Raw genomic sequence first — 19770 nt, 5'->3', positions numbered from 1 at the left:
CTTCCTATATGAAGTCAAATTTATCTCTGGATTTATGTTATAGGGTATGTAGATGGAATGTTGTCAGATGCCACTGCCTTATACTAAATATTCATATTTTAAAAAATATGGCTAATCAGATGCTCTAAAGTGCAGTGCAAATCTGTGTGAATTTGTTCTGCAGGACAGTGTATAAATAATTTCCATTTACTTAAGAATTGCAATCCTTGAACTTGAGCTCATGTTGTGATTTGCTCTGATTATGGTTCTCTAATATTAACCTTGATATAAACTTAAATGAAGCCCTGTTCTTTTTTATCACAGGTGTTGGATCTTCTGCATCCACCTGAGCTATCACCAGTTCAGACAGATACGACCTCAGTTTAGTAAGTCATCCAAATGATGTCACACTCAGGAGTGCAGCACCCCCTTTTATGTTGCCCTGTGGTGTCAGCATTGGAAAAAATCATCCAACCTCCTTGGGTGGAACTAGAATCCGCAGCCTTCTGACCTCTCAGCATCAGAGCCATGTGGGATACCTATTGATCCACTGATGCTTATAAAAAGAGCACAAGCAGCTACCGTTTGTAAATCTTGGAGAGTCAACCATCAGTCACCTTTACCAAGATTCTGTCTGTATTATAGCTATTATGAACCACACTGATTTTGATTAATGGCCATATTCCATAGGCAGGATGATTGCTTCTTGTTTTCATTTATACTCAGAGTATTTTCTCAGACAAATCAAATATAATGGGTGGTGACTGCCTGTTGTATTAGTTACTTTGTCTTTCTATTAGTAAATAACTCTCATAGCCTTTCAGAGCCGAGCCTTAACTCCAACCAATTTAAGACCAGTGAATATGGGAGGTCAGAGAGTGAATAATGAATTCATCAGGGAACTCCAGAGTTAATGAGAACAGCATAATAATACCATTGTACAACTGGTATTTAAATTGTTACTAAAATAGAATGAATAAAATAGTACAGAAAACATTTCACCATATGATACCAAACTTGATTCAACAATTGTTAAAAATGATGTTCTGCTGCAGGGAATTTAATTGTGTTTACTTATTTTTGTATATTTTTTCTAAAAGCAAGAAATGTTCATAGATGTTTGATTATTTATTTATTTATGCCCCAAGATTCTCACTACACCTTTCTAAACATACTGGAAAATATTAAGATACAACCAAACACCCTAATATTGGGTGATTTCAACTACCCTGATATTAACTGGGAAAACTACTTGTTTACCAACACCTTTGTCCAGCAGTTCTTGGAATTCATAAATTCCAATGGCCTGGATCAACTAATCCATAGTCCCACCAGGGGCTCCAATATCCTAGATAGACCAGGTCATTACCAACATGGGAAATCAATGCTCCACACCAATGGTCACCCACTCATTGGCCAGGTCTGACCATAAGCTAATCACCTTGACATCCACCTTGACATCCACCACCCCCCCCCCCCCAGTAAGGAAACCTCCGTAAAAAAACTTCTCCAAAGCCAACTTCATGCTTCTCAAGTCAGAAGTGACAAACTTCATGACACCCATGCAGATAGGAACTGAAATTTTGACTGCTGAATCATACACTAAGGCACTGTACGAGCACATCCACTTGTGCATAAATCATGCCATCTCAAATAGAACCAAGATGCTCTCCTCCAAAAAAGGAAGCCAATTTGGAGGTCCGCTGCCATAAACAAACTTTACAACAAAAGGAAGAAACTGTTGCAGAAAAGAGGAAAATCCCAGAATGCAAGAAACTCCCTTACCAGCCTCAGTAAGAAGCTGGGATCCCTCATAAAATCCTCCAAAGCTATCATGAAAATAAAATTGCCAAATATTCCAAAGACAACCACAAGGCATTCTATAGCTATGTCAAGAATCTAAATGGCAATGCTCAGATCTGGTCTGAACTACAACAGAATGGCATTAAATATACTGATCCCAAGGATATTGCCAATATCCTGGCAGATCGATTCAGTGCCAACTTCACCCCCATCTCACTCCCTAAAGGGCCCATCTCAATACCGAAAGATTGCCAAATTCTGGTAATAATGGCCACACAGGTACAAATTGCACTCTCCAAAGCTAAGAATACAGCATCCATGGGACCAGACAACATCCCGGGATGTGTGCTACATGAACTACAAAATTAACTGGCACCTCAGCTAAGTGTCATGTTTAATCATAGCCTCACCTCAGGCTTTGTGCCCAATGAGTGGTGCACAGCTACAGTTATCCCACTCCACAAGGGGGGCTCCACTTTGGATCCTGGGAACTACTGTCCCATCAGTCTGACGAGCCTGATCTACAAGGCCATGGAACTTCTAAACAAAGACATTGGCAACCTTCAAACACTGTACCCCACCCAGTTTGGGTTCATGAAGGGCCGATCATGTCTCCTGAACCTGATTGACTTCTTCAAATCAGTCTCCAGAGCTGTGGACGAGGGTAAGGCAGTGCACACAGCCTATGCAGACCTTGCCAAGGCCTTTGACACCATACACCAATATGGAATCCTAGATAAACTTACTAAGCTGGACATTAATCCCTATGTCACTCGATGGGTTGCCAACTGGCTTACTGATAGAACCCACACTGTAAAAGTAGCCGACTCCAAATCCAGCTCCAGACAAGTGACAAGTGGAGTACCACAGGGTTCAGTCCTGGGACCGCTATTGTTTGGCATCTACTTCTCTGAAGTACAGGCCAACTCTAAGGGACTCTGGCTAACAAAGTTTGCAGATGATTGCAAATTGGGAGCCATTATTGAATCCCCAAATTATGTAGATATTATACAAAAGGGCCTTACAGAAACAGATGCTTGGTTCCAGAGCCATGGGCTCAAGCTCAATTCCAATAAATGTATCGTTATCCCCTTTGGGAAAAAACATGTACCCATGAATTACCATATAGGTGGCAGTATACTAAATACCGAAAGTGTGATAAGAGACTTAGGGACACAGGTGGACAGTGGTCTCACCTTTGATAACTACATCACCACAACAGTCAGGAAATCCTTCTATGTGGCACACCTCATTATTAAGGGCTTTTCATCCAGAAAAAAGGAGGTCATTGTCTTACTGTACTCATCCTTCATTAGATCCATTATAGAATACAATGACCCATTTGGTATGTACCTCTCAAGACATCTGCAACAACTGGCAAGGCTGCAGAAATACCTCACTAAAAGAATCACAGGCCTAAAGCAGATACCATATGCTGACCATCTAAAAAAACTCCAGCTATACTCTGTCACATATCGTCTACTCATAGGTGATCTCTGCTTAACATACAAGGCCATGTCAAATCCAGAGCTGTAGGAAATGCTACACTTAAAAAAATCTCAATTCCTCAGATTAACACACTCCAGGGATCTTCACATTGCCATCACAATGAAAAAAAAACATGCTGGAGGGATAGATTCCTGACCCAGAGACTCCTCAGTCTGTGGAATAGACTGTCTATACATGTCAAGCAGAGTACCTCTTTGGTCCTCTTCAAAAGGAACCTTGACGATTCAATGGGAGATAGGAAATTCACCCCTAGGATCACATCAGTCACCTGTTAAACAGGTGTGCAGGGAATTAAATATTGTAGCAAGAAATAGCCAGGGAATTGTTATGGCTATGCTTGTATAGGCCCTAGGGCTGATAGCCTAGTACCAACCTATGAAACTATGAACTTATTTATTTATTAACATTTGTTAACTGGGTTAGTTCAGCTGGACCAAAGGCCTGTTTTCAGTGGAGACCCACAGAGAAAAGCTCCAGTTACATTCAGACTATAGTTTACAGTACATAGAAAGACACATACACAAATTATCTATGCAATATTGATTGGAAAAAGATTTGAAAAAGAAGAAAAACAGAAAAATGCATGCATAAAACAATTATACAAGTTGCCATTTTACAAAGACACATATCTACATATCAGTATGTGAATTTAAAAATGTTCAGTTATATACATTAGCTAATTAGGTAAGCTACTATATGCTTTTTAGGTGTCAGAGGTGAGAAAAACAACAAGTGAGGGTGGGGGGACCTAGGTAGGGTTATGGCAGGGGCAGGGGCAGGTTTTGGTGTCAAGATGAAGTATGAGTTCCTTCTTAAAGTGTGATGGGTGTATAATGGAACATATGTCTAAGGGGAGTTTGTTCCATACTTGGGCTACAGAGCATTTATATAGAAGTTTGCCCACATTTTTCTTAGGTTGGTTGATAACTAGAAGTTGCTGGTTAGAAGTGCGAAGGGTCTGAGATGGGGAATAGATAGGGACAATAGAAGAGACAGCTAGACAGGAAGATGGTCTGCATAGAATAGTGTGCATTATTTGAAATTGTGATTGTAGCAATAGTTGTGGGAATTCAAGCCATTGTAGAGAGTTTAGAGCTAGGCAGTAATGTGAGTTGTAAGTAGAGTTAGTAATGAATCTAGCAATTTTGTGATAAGTTTGTTAAAGTTTGTTCAAGGTAGTGGCCTGAATATTAGAACTGGGGCAGCATAAAGAAGTGAGGGGAGGAAAAATGCCTGTGCCAGGGAGAGTCTAGCATTAGAGGTTAGGATTTTTTTGTTGTTATAAAGCAAGCCTAGTTTCTGGTATTTTTTTGTACATTGGAGTAAGTGCAGGTTGAATTTGAGTTCATTGTCTATAATGACACCTAGAAGTTTTGCGTGGGGTTCGGGTTTAATGATTGTGTTGTTGGAAAACGTGATAGCAAAAGTGGATTTATGGTGGGAAAGAGATTGGGAGAGAAAGAGCAAGAGTTTGGTCTTTAAGGATTAATAGATGATCAGACAGCCACTTTTCGGTGGCTAGAAAGGAGAGTTGGGTAAGGGTATGTAGTTCACAGATATTGCTGGAGATGGAGATGAGAGTTGAGTCATCTGCATATTGGATTAAGGATGATTGTTTACAAGATGTATATAGTTCATTTGTGAAAATGTTGAACAGTGGGGGACCCAGGATGGAGCCTTGTGGAGCTCCAGTTGGGACTGAAATATAGGGAGAGCCAGATGAGAGCCATCTAACTGATTGCTCCCTACTAGAGAGGTAGCTGGAGAACCAGGCAAGGGAGGTAGAAGATAGGTTGAGGTTTGCAAGTTTAGTTAGTAGGATGGAGTGAAACACAATGTCAAAAGTTTTGGAAAGGTCAAGGAAGAAACAGGATATGAGCTGGTTGTTGTCTTGAGCTTCAGTTATGGAATGAGTGAAAGATAGGAGGGCACTAGATGTGCTATGGTTAAGCTAGAAACCATGTTGTGTGGGAGTGAGAAGGTTGTGCTGGAGGAGATAGTTGAGAAGCTGTGAGTGAATGCATTTCTTGAGTATCGTTGAGAGGGGGGATAGGATAGCAATGGGACGATAGTTAGAAGGGTCCATTGAGTTGCCTCCTTTATGGAGGGGGTAGTGAAGAAAGATTTCCAAATGGAAGGAACTGCAGCTTCTTGGATAGATCTGTTGATAAGAATAGATATGGGATAGGCTATAGATTCAGCAGCAAATTTGAGGACGGTAGGAGGGAGATTGTCAATAGAGGGAGAGCAGGGTTTAAGTTACAGAAGAAGTGATTTAATGTATGAAGTGGACACATGTTGAAAGGAGAAGAGATTTTGGTTGTGAGGATTGGGAGGGGTTGGTGGAGTTGTAGAGTTAGTGTTGGAGGGTGTGAGATTTTGGATTGTGTCAATAAAGTGTTTGTTGTAGAGAGCAGTGGTTTCCAGAGGAGATTTATTAGGGTATGGTAAGGGGTTAGAAGGGCAACCAGGGGAGATGATTTTGTTAAGAGTGGCCCAATACTTGTGGGGGTTGGATTTATTGAGTTGAGCAGAGTTATAGTAGGATGTTTTGTCTTTACTGATCAGTTTCTTAACTAGATTCCATAGTTTTCTGTATTTATGTAGTAGGGGAAGTTCCTTTGTTTTAAGCCATGCTTTCCAGGCACTACCTATTTTATGCATAAGGGATTGAGTATCCTTAGAGAGCCAGGGAGCATAGTTTGATTTGATTCTAATTTTCCTGGAGGGAGTGAGGGAGTTTAGGGTATTCAGGAAAATGTTGTTAAACTTGTTGACAGCATCCTCGAGAGGGATTAGTCTAAGGATAGACCAGTCAAAACTAGATAGTATGGAGTTGAATAAGGAGATATTAAAGTTGGAGAGCTTGCAACAGTCTCTGTAAAGGTTGGGTTTGTGTCTTAGAATTGAGGTGGGGAGATGATCACTTAAGGAGTTGGGTATGGTAGTGGGACTATGGTAGAGTTAGGAGGTGTTAGTGAGAATCCAGTCAATGGTAGAGCTGAATGACAAGTTTTTATGGAAGTGGGTAGGATATGTTATCAGTTGATGGAAGCCATGTAGGTTGATATTGAGTTGGGGAGAGTCTTTTATAAGTCTGAACCAGTCTATATTGACATTTCCTAGGATGAGGGTTTCATAGTTTAAGTTGTGGCTAAACCAAGATAGGTTATTTTCTAGGGTGCATATATTTTGATTAAGTCAAAATGTGATAACTTTTCCTGAACAATTTTGTTTGTTTTAATTTCAGATCTGTAAAACTACAGGACTACAGCCATGCTAACTACTTTCTCTGGGAATTGTAGCAAATATATGAAGCATCTAATAAAACATCTGAACTCAGAATACATCACCTCACAAAATGTGGTATAAATGGTATTTTAATGCTTTCTTGTTGACTTTAAGTCATATCTTTCTTGAAGACAAGAACACTGTCTAAATTTTTGATTGGAATCATTCTGGAGCTATTCTACTGTGTGAAGAAGTCATACTTAATATTTTAAATAAATAATGAACAATGATAGAAAAGACTCAGGATGAGCACATATTCATGTTCTAACATACTTTTATCCAACAGCAGGAAATTGTTTTAATAAAGTTTCATATGCTTCACTAAAGACACAAGGAATCATTATAAAATGTCTGGACAGAATGATAATATTAACAGTTCATCAGTGGAAGAATTTATCTTAGTTGGTTTTTCACATCTCCAAGACTTTTACACTGTACTTTTCATTATATTTTTTTGTATTTATTTAACAGTCATTTTTGGTAATTGTACCATTCTTGTGGCGGTTTTAACAAATGAAAAACTACAGACACCTATGTACTTCTTTCTGTGTAATCTTTCTATTACTGATATGTTATTTACAACTACTACTGTACCAAAAATGTTAGCTCTGTTTGCAGCAAATTCAAATGCTATCTCATTTAGTCTGTGTTTTACTCAGCTATGCTTTTGGCATAGCTTTGGATGTAGTGAAGCATTTCTTCTTGTAGTTATGGCATATGACAGGTATGTGGCTGTATGCCAACCTTTATATTACAGAAGAATTATGACTAACAATGTTAATATTCTGCTTGTTGCTAGCACTTGGATACTGCCCTTTGTAATTTTGTTACCAGGTGTTATTCTAGCATCAAAGCTTCCTTTTTGTGGCCCAAACCAAATTTACAACTGTTTTTGTGAACATTTTGCTGTTATTAGATTAGCCTGTAGTGATATAACGTTCCATGTATTCCTTGGGTTTTCTATTGCAATGACAGTCTCTTTCATGCCTTTAATTCTTGTTGTCCTGTCATACATTAAAATACTTACTACTATTTTTCAAATTGGATCTACGGAGGAGCGTCTTAAAGCTTTCTCAAAATGTAGCTCCCACATAATGGCTGTTTTCACATATTACACATCAATCATTATTGCTTATGTATCATATACAGTGGAGATTTCTGATAGTTTGCATGTTGTAGCCACAATTTGTATAACAATATTAGCTCCTTCATTAAACCCTTTGATTTACACATTAAGAAACAAAGAAGTCAAAGACACAATAACAAAGCTTTTGATTAGATTAACAACTCAGTATTCATGAATACATTATTCTTCTTAATAAAAAGAATTGTATTACTGCAAATATTTTGCTTTTGTACACTTCAGTTATTAAGAGTTATGGTCCTGTGCTTTTTGCAGAAACAATATTTATAATACTAATTTATAAAACCCGAGAATCATGTAAAGAGTAATGAAAGCATGCATTTCATGTTATTTTAGAATTGCAAAACATAATTTCATTTCAGCTTTTAATGTTGTACAACAAATTCATTGTCCGGGATATTAACTTGTCTTGTACCAAATGTTCATTTTTAAAACTATGTCTGTATGACTGAAAATCATTAGAACAATATCTAAGGCATTCATTGTGATGCTAATTACAGAATTGCATGGGATAACTGTGAGCCTCCAGAAAATCAGGCTAATGCCTGTCAATTATATTACTTTATGTTGTGTAGTTTGTAACTTATAATTGCGTATAATTATATTTTGTTTTCAGATGTTGATCCATCACAACCATTATATCTAAAGAGAGGTTATAATAAATGTATTTGTTTTTCTGTTTGTTCATGCACTTATCATGATGTTTCTTTGACTTGTAATAATGTATACATTAATGCCGTCTTGTCATTTCCTTGATTGTTCTTCTGTTTGTTCATGGATATATAAAGTGATTTTTCATTGACTTTTAATACATACGGAAATGCTTTGTTACTGATCATCCCAGAGTAAAGAACGCTTTCATAAAGTGTTTCACACAGCCAGACAGAATAGTAGTCTTTCTTTTTGTATTGCCAAGACAGATGTTAGTATAATTTAAAGTTTCAGATTCTTTCTGGTTTCCTGTACTGAATTTATTTATTTTTTCCACAGTGGATTAAATAACAATGAAAACAAAATATGGGAGATACAACAGCTGTAGTATTTTATCGGATTATATTTGGATGCAAGGTTGCACAAAAATAAAATAACTCACACAACACATAAAATCAGAGATGCATTAAAGGTAACTGTGCATCATACAGGGCACCATATTCTTTCAGTAAGTAAAATTTTATTTTGATCAAATTAGGCTGCTACTTAATTAAAGCTATATAAAATCTTACATCTGAAGTCAAAATAAATAAAAGCTAAATAACTATGAAAACAGACAAACAATATTCTTTGATTTTAGATGGATTTGTTTTACAAGTTTTTATTCTAATACATGTTGCTATTCAGTTTTTTCAGTCATTACTATTAATTTTTTCTAGTTTACTTTTACTTGCACTGTTGCACATAATACATAAATAAATTGAAAATGGCAAACACCTCAGACAATACCTTAACTACAGATATTACTAAGACCATATAAACAGAATTTATAGCATAGTAAGAACATTTATGAATGGGCTATAAGAGATATACCACCAATTTTGAAGGGTCGCATATTTTTTTAATTGTTTTCAATGAACTTAAGACTATCACACTTAGTGATAAAATAGCTATGGAATATGAATAATGTATATTTGTACATATTATTTCATGATAGTCCTATATTGCCACTTGCCTGTTTTAATTGATATGCAGAATTATATATATCTATCAGTTTTAAAAGATATGCATGATTCTTATAGACAAATACACATAGAACTCTACATTCAGACTGTAGTATATTTTAAAACATTGCTTTGATACACTTAACTCATGAAGTCACAACATTTAATGGATAGTGTTGTTAACTGCTTTTAACACACTGGTAAATACAAATATTCCTTTCTGTATTATTATGCAAATTCATTTTGAATGTGTTTTTTAAGCAAACTTCAAAGGTGTTACCTTTATAATATATATTTAATACCAGTTGTCAGTTTTTTATATACATTTATAAATATATATGTATAGGTGTACTATCAGAATGTGGAAAATCAAAACAATTTTCCACCTTTTGATTGAGTCCGTTTTCTAAATTTGTTAATATAGAATTACCAAAATGTCCAAAATGGTAACCACAGAAATGACATTTGAACACTGAAATTTCCAATGTCAAAATTCCATATTACCAGTAATGTTTCTGCAAGAGGCAAGTCTCCCACACTCCCTGCATATTAAATATTCCAACTCTGAGATCGCACTACTATGAGGAAAAGGGTAGATTTCCTGATCCCAACTGTACTGCAATCTGTTATCAAAATGTTGATCCCACATTACAGAATGTACACAACCATTTGCTAATGAGGGTGCAAACATTTCCAGATCAGCATTACAGAAACTATAAAACATGCATTTGATCTTCCCAAGTGCCGTTCCACATCTTCATAATAAACTCTATATATATATATATATATATATATATATATATATATATATATGTGTGTGTGTGTGTGTGTGTGTGTGTGTGTGTATAGATAGATATAGATATAGATATATAGATACTGATATATATAGAGATATAGATATAGATACACACACACACACACACACACACACACAGACACACACATAGAGATAGATAGATAGATAGATAGATAGATAGATAGATAGATAGATAGATAGATAGACAGATAGATAGACAGATAGATAGATAGATAGATAGATAGATAGATAGATAGATAGATAGATAGATAGATAGATATAGATATATCTGTGAACAAATAAATATTTCCTGTAAAATGTTAGTCAGTTAAAGAACACAGTTATTTTTTTTTAATTGTTTGCTAATTTTGGAGAAAAGATGTCTCTTTTCCAAAGATTTGTGAAAATTTCTGAGTGTTCATACATTTGCATATATAAGAGGATATTTGGTGGCTATTTTTCCTTCAAAAAGATGAAAGCCCCAACCTCAAAACTAAAATAAATAAGTGAATAAATAAATAAGTAAATATATAAATAAAAACACAAAACAGAAAGAGTAAGAATAATTTAAAAATATTGTAAAAAAGAGGGGATAAACAGTTTTGAATGAACCACAATATCCCACTCTAATTTACATTCTTGCATTATATAAATGAAATACAATTAATAATTCTATTTGAAATGCTAAGAAAACCACATCCACGAGTCCTAATAATATGCCAGGTTGCCTGAGTATCAGTGCCAAATATGATCTAGTTGAACCCCTACTTGACCTTTTTAATCTAAGCCTCTCCATTGGTTACATTAATAAAGCCTGGAAACAGTCACTGTAATACCATTACACAATGGTGACTCGACCGATGACATTGCTAACTACTGACCTATTAATCACACTGGTCACATATGTAAGGTTTTAGAGCATTCTAATGCAGGCATCATTAATCTGGGCAGCGAAAATCTCTTAAACCTCGACCCTCATCAATCTGACTTTGTCAAAGGAAGGCCCTATCTCTTTACCCTCATTAATTTCTATGAAAATTAGGCAAAGCAATGAATATCAGTTATGTGGTACATACAGCTTATTTGAACCTGGACGAGGCCTTTGACACTTTTTTTTCCAACTTGGGCATTGCTGTCAAACTCAAGAGGTTAGATATAAACCTTTATGTCTTCCAGTGGATAGCCAACTGGCTCACTGACAGGACCCAGGAAGTTAGAACTGGGGAGTCCACCTCTACAAAGAGGCCAGTCACAAGTGGAGTCCCTCAGGGATCAGTCCTTGGACCTCTCCTTTTTGGCATTTAATTCTATGAAGTCAAGGCCGGTGTCAATGGTCTCTGGCTGACTAAATCTGCAGAGGATTGCAAATTATGAGCTATCCTTGAATCCCACACTGACACAAATGTTCTCCAGGATGGGCTGACACAGACAAATTACTTGTGTCAGAGTCATGGATTAAAACTAATTTCTAAGAAATGCATAATAATATCCTTCAGGAAGTCATCCACCCCTGGTAATTATCATATTGACAACACATCCCTTAGAGTTAACCCAGTAGTTATGGACTTAGGGAAATACATAGATCGTAATCTAGCCTTTGACCATTATCTGTCCACAGCATTGAGGAAATCAGTCTATGTTGTGCAACCTATAAAGAAAGTTATGGTATCTGGGTGCATGGAAGTAATTGTTCCATTGTATTTGGCATTCATAAGCCCTATCATTAAATACAGTGCCCTCTTTTGTATGTACCTAACTGGGCATTTCCAACAAATGGAACATCCCGAGAGGTTCCTCAATAAAAGAAAACAGGGTACAAGTACAATGTCCTCTGCAGACTGCCTCAAGACCCTATACCTGTATGCTGTCTACTACAGCCTATTGAGAGATCTATGCCAGGCATACAGGGCATTGTCAGACCCTAGTCTGCTCTGCATCTTACATATCCACAAAACAAAGAGCATCAGAATTACTCATTCTAAAGATGTAAACTCTTCCTGTGATATAAATAGGACCTGCTGGAAAGACAGGTATGTATCTCAGAAGCTACCCAATTTCTGGAAGTAGATCTCCATTCATGTGAAGCAGAGTTCCTCAATAACCTAATTCAAGTGTAACTTGAACAATTTGATGGGGAACAGGAAACTCATCACTGACTTGGTACCTATGTCTCATATGGACAGAGGCAACCTGTAAATGGTTCATCTCCCAAGCCCCCACTTACACTTATCAAAGGTACCAGAACTTATCAGAAATTTGAGATGCAAGACTAAGGTTTAAAAAAAGCCCTTGTGATCATTAGCCTAGTATACACCTATGAACCTATGCCTATGAAACTATGAACTAATAAAGGCTAATCACCAATAAAATGGCAATTAAATAGTATGGAATTTAAGTGGTTCTTTATGTGAATAATTATTATGTCTTACCTTGTGCCACAAATCTATATTTATAAGTTGCACAACATAGAATGATTTCCTCACTATTGTAGACATGTAATGGTCAAAGTCTAGATTACTGTCTATTTGTATCCCTGTCCCTGACAACAGGACTAACTCTAAGGGATGTGTTCGATAGCAGCCTACTGCAGTCCATTGCCTTCCATTCCTCGCTTCCTGATTTTACAATTTATCTTCCTTGACCATTTCTGCTAAAACAATTTAGATTGTTAGCACACTGCCAATAGGTGGCAGCAGATACCCACTCCAGATAGCCAAACACCATAATTTCAGCCTTCTCTACTAACAACCCCACTGCTGTAATTGAATCTTGTTTTCTTCTGCCCTCTGTTATTGAGAGCCCGTGAAATACCCACTACATTCTTGGGATTCCCTTACAACTGCTGAAATCACTTACCATACTCTTGGCTTGAACACCAGCCCACTTATAGAATCCAAGTCACTGATTGATTTCTATGGACTTTCTTTCCTTCTTGGCTCTTTCCTCTCTGTTCGACTTTCAGGCTCACTCTGCTCCCCTACCCCTGCCCCCTAATTCCACGGACCCCCACTACCTGCACATTTATTGATCCCCAAACCCCTCCCCTCCTCCACCCCCCTCCTATCACATTAACTACAATAAACCCTCCCACCTCTAACCTCAATATCACTCCACCAACTCCTACTACACCTACAATGCCATCTCATCTCTCCCTATAACACCATTTACACTACTAATCTCTCTCACCTTTCTTACCTATCTCACACATCTCCCCAACCCACACTATACCTCTCATTCACACTCCACTTTCTCACACCACCAAACTCCCACCCCACCCTACACACTCATTTCACATGAGCTGTTTCCCTCTAACCCAGCCTATCTAATCAAACCCAAAGTACCCCCTATCCCACCCTCCCTGCACTCAGCTCTTACTTGTCAAACCAGAAAAAGACTGCTCTCACATAACTCAAACTCCCTCTCTCCAGTACACTACCTCACACAGCTCCTTCAACATCTCTCTCTCTCTCTCTCTCTCTCGCTGGCGATATCCACCCTAAGCCAGGACCCAACTCCAGCATTAATCTCACCAACCACACCACTCAACCACTAAAAATTAAGTCCGTTCACCTCACTATGTTTAATGCAAAAAGCCTTAGAAATAAAATCTCAAACCTCCATGACTGGCTCTCCCATAACCAACCCGACATAACCACCATTTCTGAAACCTGGCTTTAACCATTTGTAAAAGATAATGAAATTCTGCAACCAGGTTACCAAATCATTCGCAATGATAGACCTCACAAAAAATGAGGTGGAGTAGCTATTATCTACCCCTCCTCCCATACCATAACTCCTTATACCAATCAAATCCCTTCCTTTCTCAATGCTGAAATTGCAATAGGTCTATTAAATATAAATAACCACAAGTCCATATGATTCAGTGCCCTCTTCATTCCCCCAGGTGATAACATCAAAACACTTGAAGATATCCTCTCCTGGTTTTCCTCCACTATAAAAAACAAAACCTATATCCTTGGTGATACAAACATTAACTGGGCCTCTATCAACTCTGAAGCCCCTTCCCACACAATTAATCTGTACAATTTCTCCCAACTTATAAACTCTCCAACCAGACCAAATAAAGATGGTACCTCCGGTACCATCATTAACTGGATACTAACAACTCATCCAAACCTTATCACCAATGTTGGAATACTACCAGAACCTCTCAGTGACCACATACCAGCCTTCACCAACTGACTTGCCTCTCCTCTGCAAAAACACCACTACACTCAAACCTGCACACTCTCCTCTTTCAACTCTCTAACTTTCTCAGAATGTCTAAAGCATACTGATTGGACCCCAATAAAAACTCTTCCACTTGATGATGCCACATTCTACTTCAACCATGCATTCCGAACCTTACTTAACCAGCAAGCCCGCCTTCAGACCAAATGAATCAAAACCAATTCCTGCCCTGGTTATCAAAAGAAACCAAACTAGCTATGCACCAATGAGACAGAAAATGGAAACAATATAAAAAACAAAAAAAAAAAAAAAACAACTCCTTCCTAGAATTTAAGACCCTTTGGAACTCCACAAAAAATTAATAACAAAAGACCACAAAGCCCACTTCTCCAAACTTCAGTCCATGCACTCATCCAATCCTAAAAAATTCTGGGACTCCATTTCTTCCATTCTGTACCCTGGTAACAAAGAAAACCCCTGTCCAAGTCCCAACCTTACCAACCTCAAAATGGCCATCCAATTCAACTCATTCTTCATGGACTGTATCGCAGAACTATCCACCTCTTTGCCACATCCCCCTCCAACCCTATCTACTCCCTACTACTGATGTACTACTATATTCACATACTAATATACTTGTTCTTTCCCAATGCTCAATGTATGCCTAACTTACTAAGTGAAATGACTATATGCTTTACAAGGTAACTTACTGTTTAGTCTTTATACGTATGTTTTTGTAATGTATGTTTTTGTAACATGTAACTCATTGGAGTTTTTCTCCCTGGGCCTCCACTGGAAACAGGTTCTTTATGGCCCAGTGGACTTCCCTGGTCATCAAACTTAAATAAATAAATAAAAATAAATAAATAAATAAATATGATAGTTACCAGGTATGAATGACTTCCCAAAGGATACTGGTTATGCATTTCTTGGCATTTAGTTTTAGTCCATCAAAGGACATCACATAGTAACTATTAACTCTTTGATACTTGACATATTTGTGCTTGATATTGCAAACTAGCCTCTCAAACTATAAAATATATAAATACAGAATGAAATAGGGTATGTACTGTGTACTTTTTGCTTTTTCTTTGCTTTTTCTAACATTGATTTATGTATATAAATGTTCAGTGACTTGTGCAATCAGTTCCCTATGGGGTAGTGTGTTGCAACACACTTGCGATGAATCAGACTAGGCACGTTCAACAGCCAGAAAGACCACTGAAGTACCCAACAAGAGGATTACTGGCCTCAAACAGTTGCCCCATGCAGCAAGACTGAATGTAACCCAATCTGTACTCTGTTGCATACTGTCTACTCAGGAGATCTCTGCCCAACAGACAGGTCCATGTCATGGCTACACTCAGATCTGTACTGAGTTACAGCTCAATGACACTAAATATACAGACCCAACTGATATTGCCAACATCCTGGCAGATAGGATCACTGTTAACTGTACCCCCCCTCTCACCCATGAAAGAGCACACCTCTATAATGGAAGACTGCAAAGTTGCTGTCCTCACGGTTGCACAGGTAAAAAACACTCTCCAAAGCCAGGATCACAGCAGCCATGGGACCAGATAACTTCACAGGCTGTGTTCCACACAAACCACAGAACGAACAGGCACCACACTGACGTACCATATGCAGTTATAGCCTCACCTCATGCTTTGTGCCTGTTGAATGGTGCACAGTGAAGGTTATCCCACTACACAAGGGTGGAGACACCACAGACCCCAGGAACTAGCACCCCATTAGCCTGATGAGCACGCTCTTCAAGGCCATGGAATGGATCATCATACAACATATAAACAATTACATTTGTAATCCCCAAACCCTGGATCACAACCATGCTGGGTTTGTAAAATGCAGATCATGTCACCTAAACCTGATAAATGACATTGAAGCAGTCAACAGAACTGTCGACAAGGGTAAGGTGGTTCACACAGCCAGTGTTGATCCTGCCACAGCTTACAACACCACCCCACACTCTGGAAATATAGATAAACCCACTTAACTAGGTATACATTGCTATGTCACAAGATGGGTTGCCAACAGGCTTACTGACAGAAGACACACTGTGAAAGTAGCAGACTCCAAGTGTGACTTTGGACCAGTGATGAGTGCAGTACCACAAGGTCCAGTCCTGTGTCTTGTACTGTTTAGTATCTACTTCCCTGAAATAAACTTTAAAATGGAAGGTCTGTGGCTACAGAGGTTAACAGAGGACTGCAAACTAGGAGCCATAATTGTAAACACTAAAGATGTGGACATCCTACAAAAGGGCCTCACCGAGACAGATGGCTGTTGTCAAAGCCATGGGCACTAGCTCAATGGCAAAAGGTGCATTGTCATCCTCTTTGTTAAAACCTCTGTAGCCAAGAACTACAACATAGGTGGTAATATACTTAACACTGACAGTGTGACAAGGGACCTTGGGTCACAGGTGCACACTGGACACAAGTGTGATAATCACATCCCCACAGTAGTCAGGAAACCCTGCTATGTGGCACACCACATCACAAAATGTGTCTCATGCAGGATAGAAGAGGACATCGTTCCCCACTACTCATCACTCACTAGAACTATAATAGAGTACAATGCCACTTTTGCTATGTACCTCACAAGACAACTACAACAACTGTGAAGCCTGCAGCAATACCTCACAAAGAGCATTAGTGGCCAGAAATACATGCCATACACAGACCATCTCAAAATGCTACATCTATACTCCCTTGCATATCACGTGCTCAGATGTGTTAACTGCCTAACATACAAAGCTATGTCAAATGCACAGCTGTTGGACATGCTCCACGTAAAACACTCACAATCCCACTGACTTTCGGACCCAAAAGCACGAGTGAAATACAAAAGGAAGGGGTGTACCCATTTACTGCATGGATACCCACACCTTCAGGTTAGGGGCATAGCATGAGGGCTTGGAGATCATGCAAGTGCAGCTAACACTGGGCAAAGCTGCTCATCAGATTGTAGCCTGCTACAGATCACCTAACTTGTCACAGGAACCTCACTCAGTATTCCTGAGGACAGTGGAAAATATAGAGGTCCTATCAAACACCAGTATATGAGGTGATTACAGCTACCCAAACAGTGAGCAGGAGAATTACTTGTGTACAACGTCCTTTGCCCAAAGTTTCCTACAGTTTAAAAGCTCTAACATCTTGGAACAGCTGGTCACCATGCCCACTAGAGGTGACACCATACTGGACATGATCATCATCAACATGGGGTACCAGTGTTCCACAACAGAGATAAAGCCCTCGCTGGTAATATCAGATCATAAAGTAATCACACTGGACATCCACATCCCGCCCCCTCACACAGTCAATGAAACCACTGTGAAGACATTTTCAAAAGCAAACTGCACAGGTCCCAAGACAAAAGTGGAAAGTTCAAAAGACCTATTGCTGTAGGATAATGGTATACAATCTGCCGAATCAGTTACAAGTGAATCCTATGAGCATCTACAGGGATGCATGGATCGAGACATCACAAATAAAACCAAGATGCACTTCTCCAAAAATAAGAAAACAATCTGGTGGTCATTGCCCATAAATAAGCTAGACAACAGAAGGAGGAAACTAACACCTGATAGAGCCAACTTCACTAAAGGAAAGGCATCACTGATCATTATAAGGAAGAAGCAATGATCGCTCATAAAATAATTCAAGGACACTTTCAAAAGACAAATTGCCAAGGACTGTAAGAATGATAACCACAAAGCCTGCGGTAGCTATACCACACATGTAGGTGTCAACATCCAAATATGCTGTCAGCTACTGACAAATGGCAAGGAATACACTGAACCAACTTTCATTGCCCACATCCTGGGGGACAAGTTCAGTGCAAATTTTCCACCATCACCCCCAAAAGGGCCTGTGTCCATCACCGAAGGATGCAGACCCCCAGACATCATGGACATGCAGGTAAGGACAGGCCTCTCCAAAGCCAAGAACACAGCATCAATGGGACTGGATGGTGTCCCAGGCTGTGTCATACACTAGGCCCAAAAGGAAACACACCCTCACCTACATTCACTGGCCAGACTCAACCATACCACAGGGTATGTACCCAAAGAATGGCATACACCAACACTCATCCAGCCCCACAAAGGGGGTGCCACAACAGTACCTGGAAACCATTGCCCTATACATCCACTCAACCTGTTCTACAAAGCTATTGAGCAAATTGTCATGGAACCCATAAACAGTGACATTGGGGACATCCAGACACTGGACTCTACACAACCCCACCTTGTTAAAGACAGACCCTGCCTCCTAAACATAGTTGACTTACTACAAACAGTTACCAAGGGCATAGATGGAGGTGAAAGTAGTCCACACAGCCCACCTGGACCTCACTAAGGACATTTTATACCATTCCCCACTCTGTCATCACAGACACACTTACCAGCCTGAACATCAACAGCTATGTCACACGATGTGTGGCCAAGTGGCTCACAGATCAAACACACATGTTCAGAGTTGCGGGTGTCATGTCTGACTCTAAGCCAGTCACAAATGGCATCCCAGAGGTCCTGGCCCTGGGACTCCACCTGTTCAGTAGACACTGCTCAGTGGTACAGGCAAGCATGGGAGGAGTATGGCTGAACAGGTTTGCAGATGACTGCTAACTGTGGTCCATAATCGACTCTATGAATGACACACACATCCTCCAGAAGGGGCTGACAGAGACAGATACCTGGTGTCAAAACAATGCCCCAAGAAGAATGGCAAATAATGCATAGTCATCCCCTTTGGCTAAAACAAAGTGCAAACAAATTACCACATAGGTGGTACTCCAGTATGTATGGAGAAAGTCATGAAGGCACTGAGGACACAGTTAGATTGTACACTCTTCTTTGATGATCACATGGCCAAAGTGTTTAGACATTCCTTCTATGTAGCCCACCCAATGTCACCTAATGTAAACCACTTTGTGTAGTCTGATGTTGTCGCCAACTTACAAATATACCTGTGGAAAAAAATCTCACAATAATGTGTATAGCGCATTGTGTAAATGTGTACTCCTGTAGTATCATAGACCAGTTAAGTAGGGGGTTGAATCCTGTACTTGACAAATGTGTGCCTGTGTGTGATCTCCTTGGATAGGAGCAACCTTTTTGGAGAGTACTCATACACCTCAAAAGTGGTGTACTAATCTTTGTCACGTCTGATGATGTCACCATCCTTCAAATATACCTGTGGAAAAATGAACTCACAGTCATGTGTATAGCGTATCATGTTAATGCGTACTCCTGTAATATCATAAACCAGTTAGGTAGGGGTTTGAATCCTACACTTGGCAAGTGTATCTGCCTGTGTGTGATCTCCTTGGAGAGTACTCATACACCTTAAAAGTGGTATACTAATCTTTGTCAG

The 19770-nt window shown here is 39.0% G+C and overlaps 1 protein-coding gene across 1 annotated transcript; it reads left to right on the top strand.

Moving 5' to 3' along the window:
* Positions 1–6929: 6929 nt before the first annotated feature.
* On the top strand, positions 6930–9778 carry LOC122803202 (olfactory receptor 2AT4-like). The gene is made up of 2 exons (XM_044072809.1): positions 6930–7856; positions 9734–9778. The coding sequence occupies exons 1-2, from the start codon at positions 6930–6932 to the stop codon at positions 9776–9778; spliced, it is 972 nt and encodes a 323-aa protein (XP_043928744.1).
* The last annotated feature ends 9992 nt before the right edge of the window (positions 9779–19770 follow it).

The sequence above is a fragment of the Protopterus annectens genome, chromosome 5.part1, assembly GCF_019279795.1.
Source record: "Protopterus annectens isolate FY-2018-M chromosome 5.part1, PAN1.0, whole genome shotgun sequence".
Taxonomy (NCBI): domain Eukaryota; kingdom Metazoa; phylum Chordata; order Ceratodontiformes; family Protopteridae; genus Protopterus; species Protopterus annectens.
The sequence above is the reverse complement of the archived record's forward strand: the minus strand, read 5'-3'. Positions and strand labels throughout refer to the sequence as shown.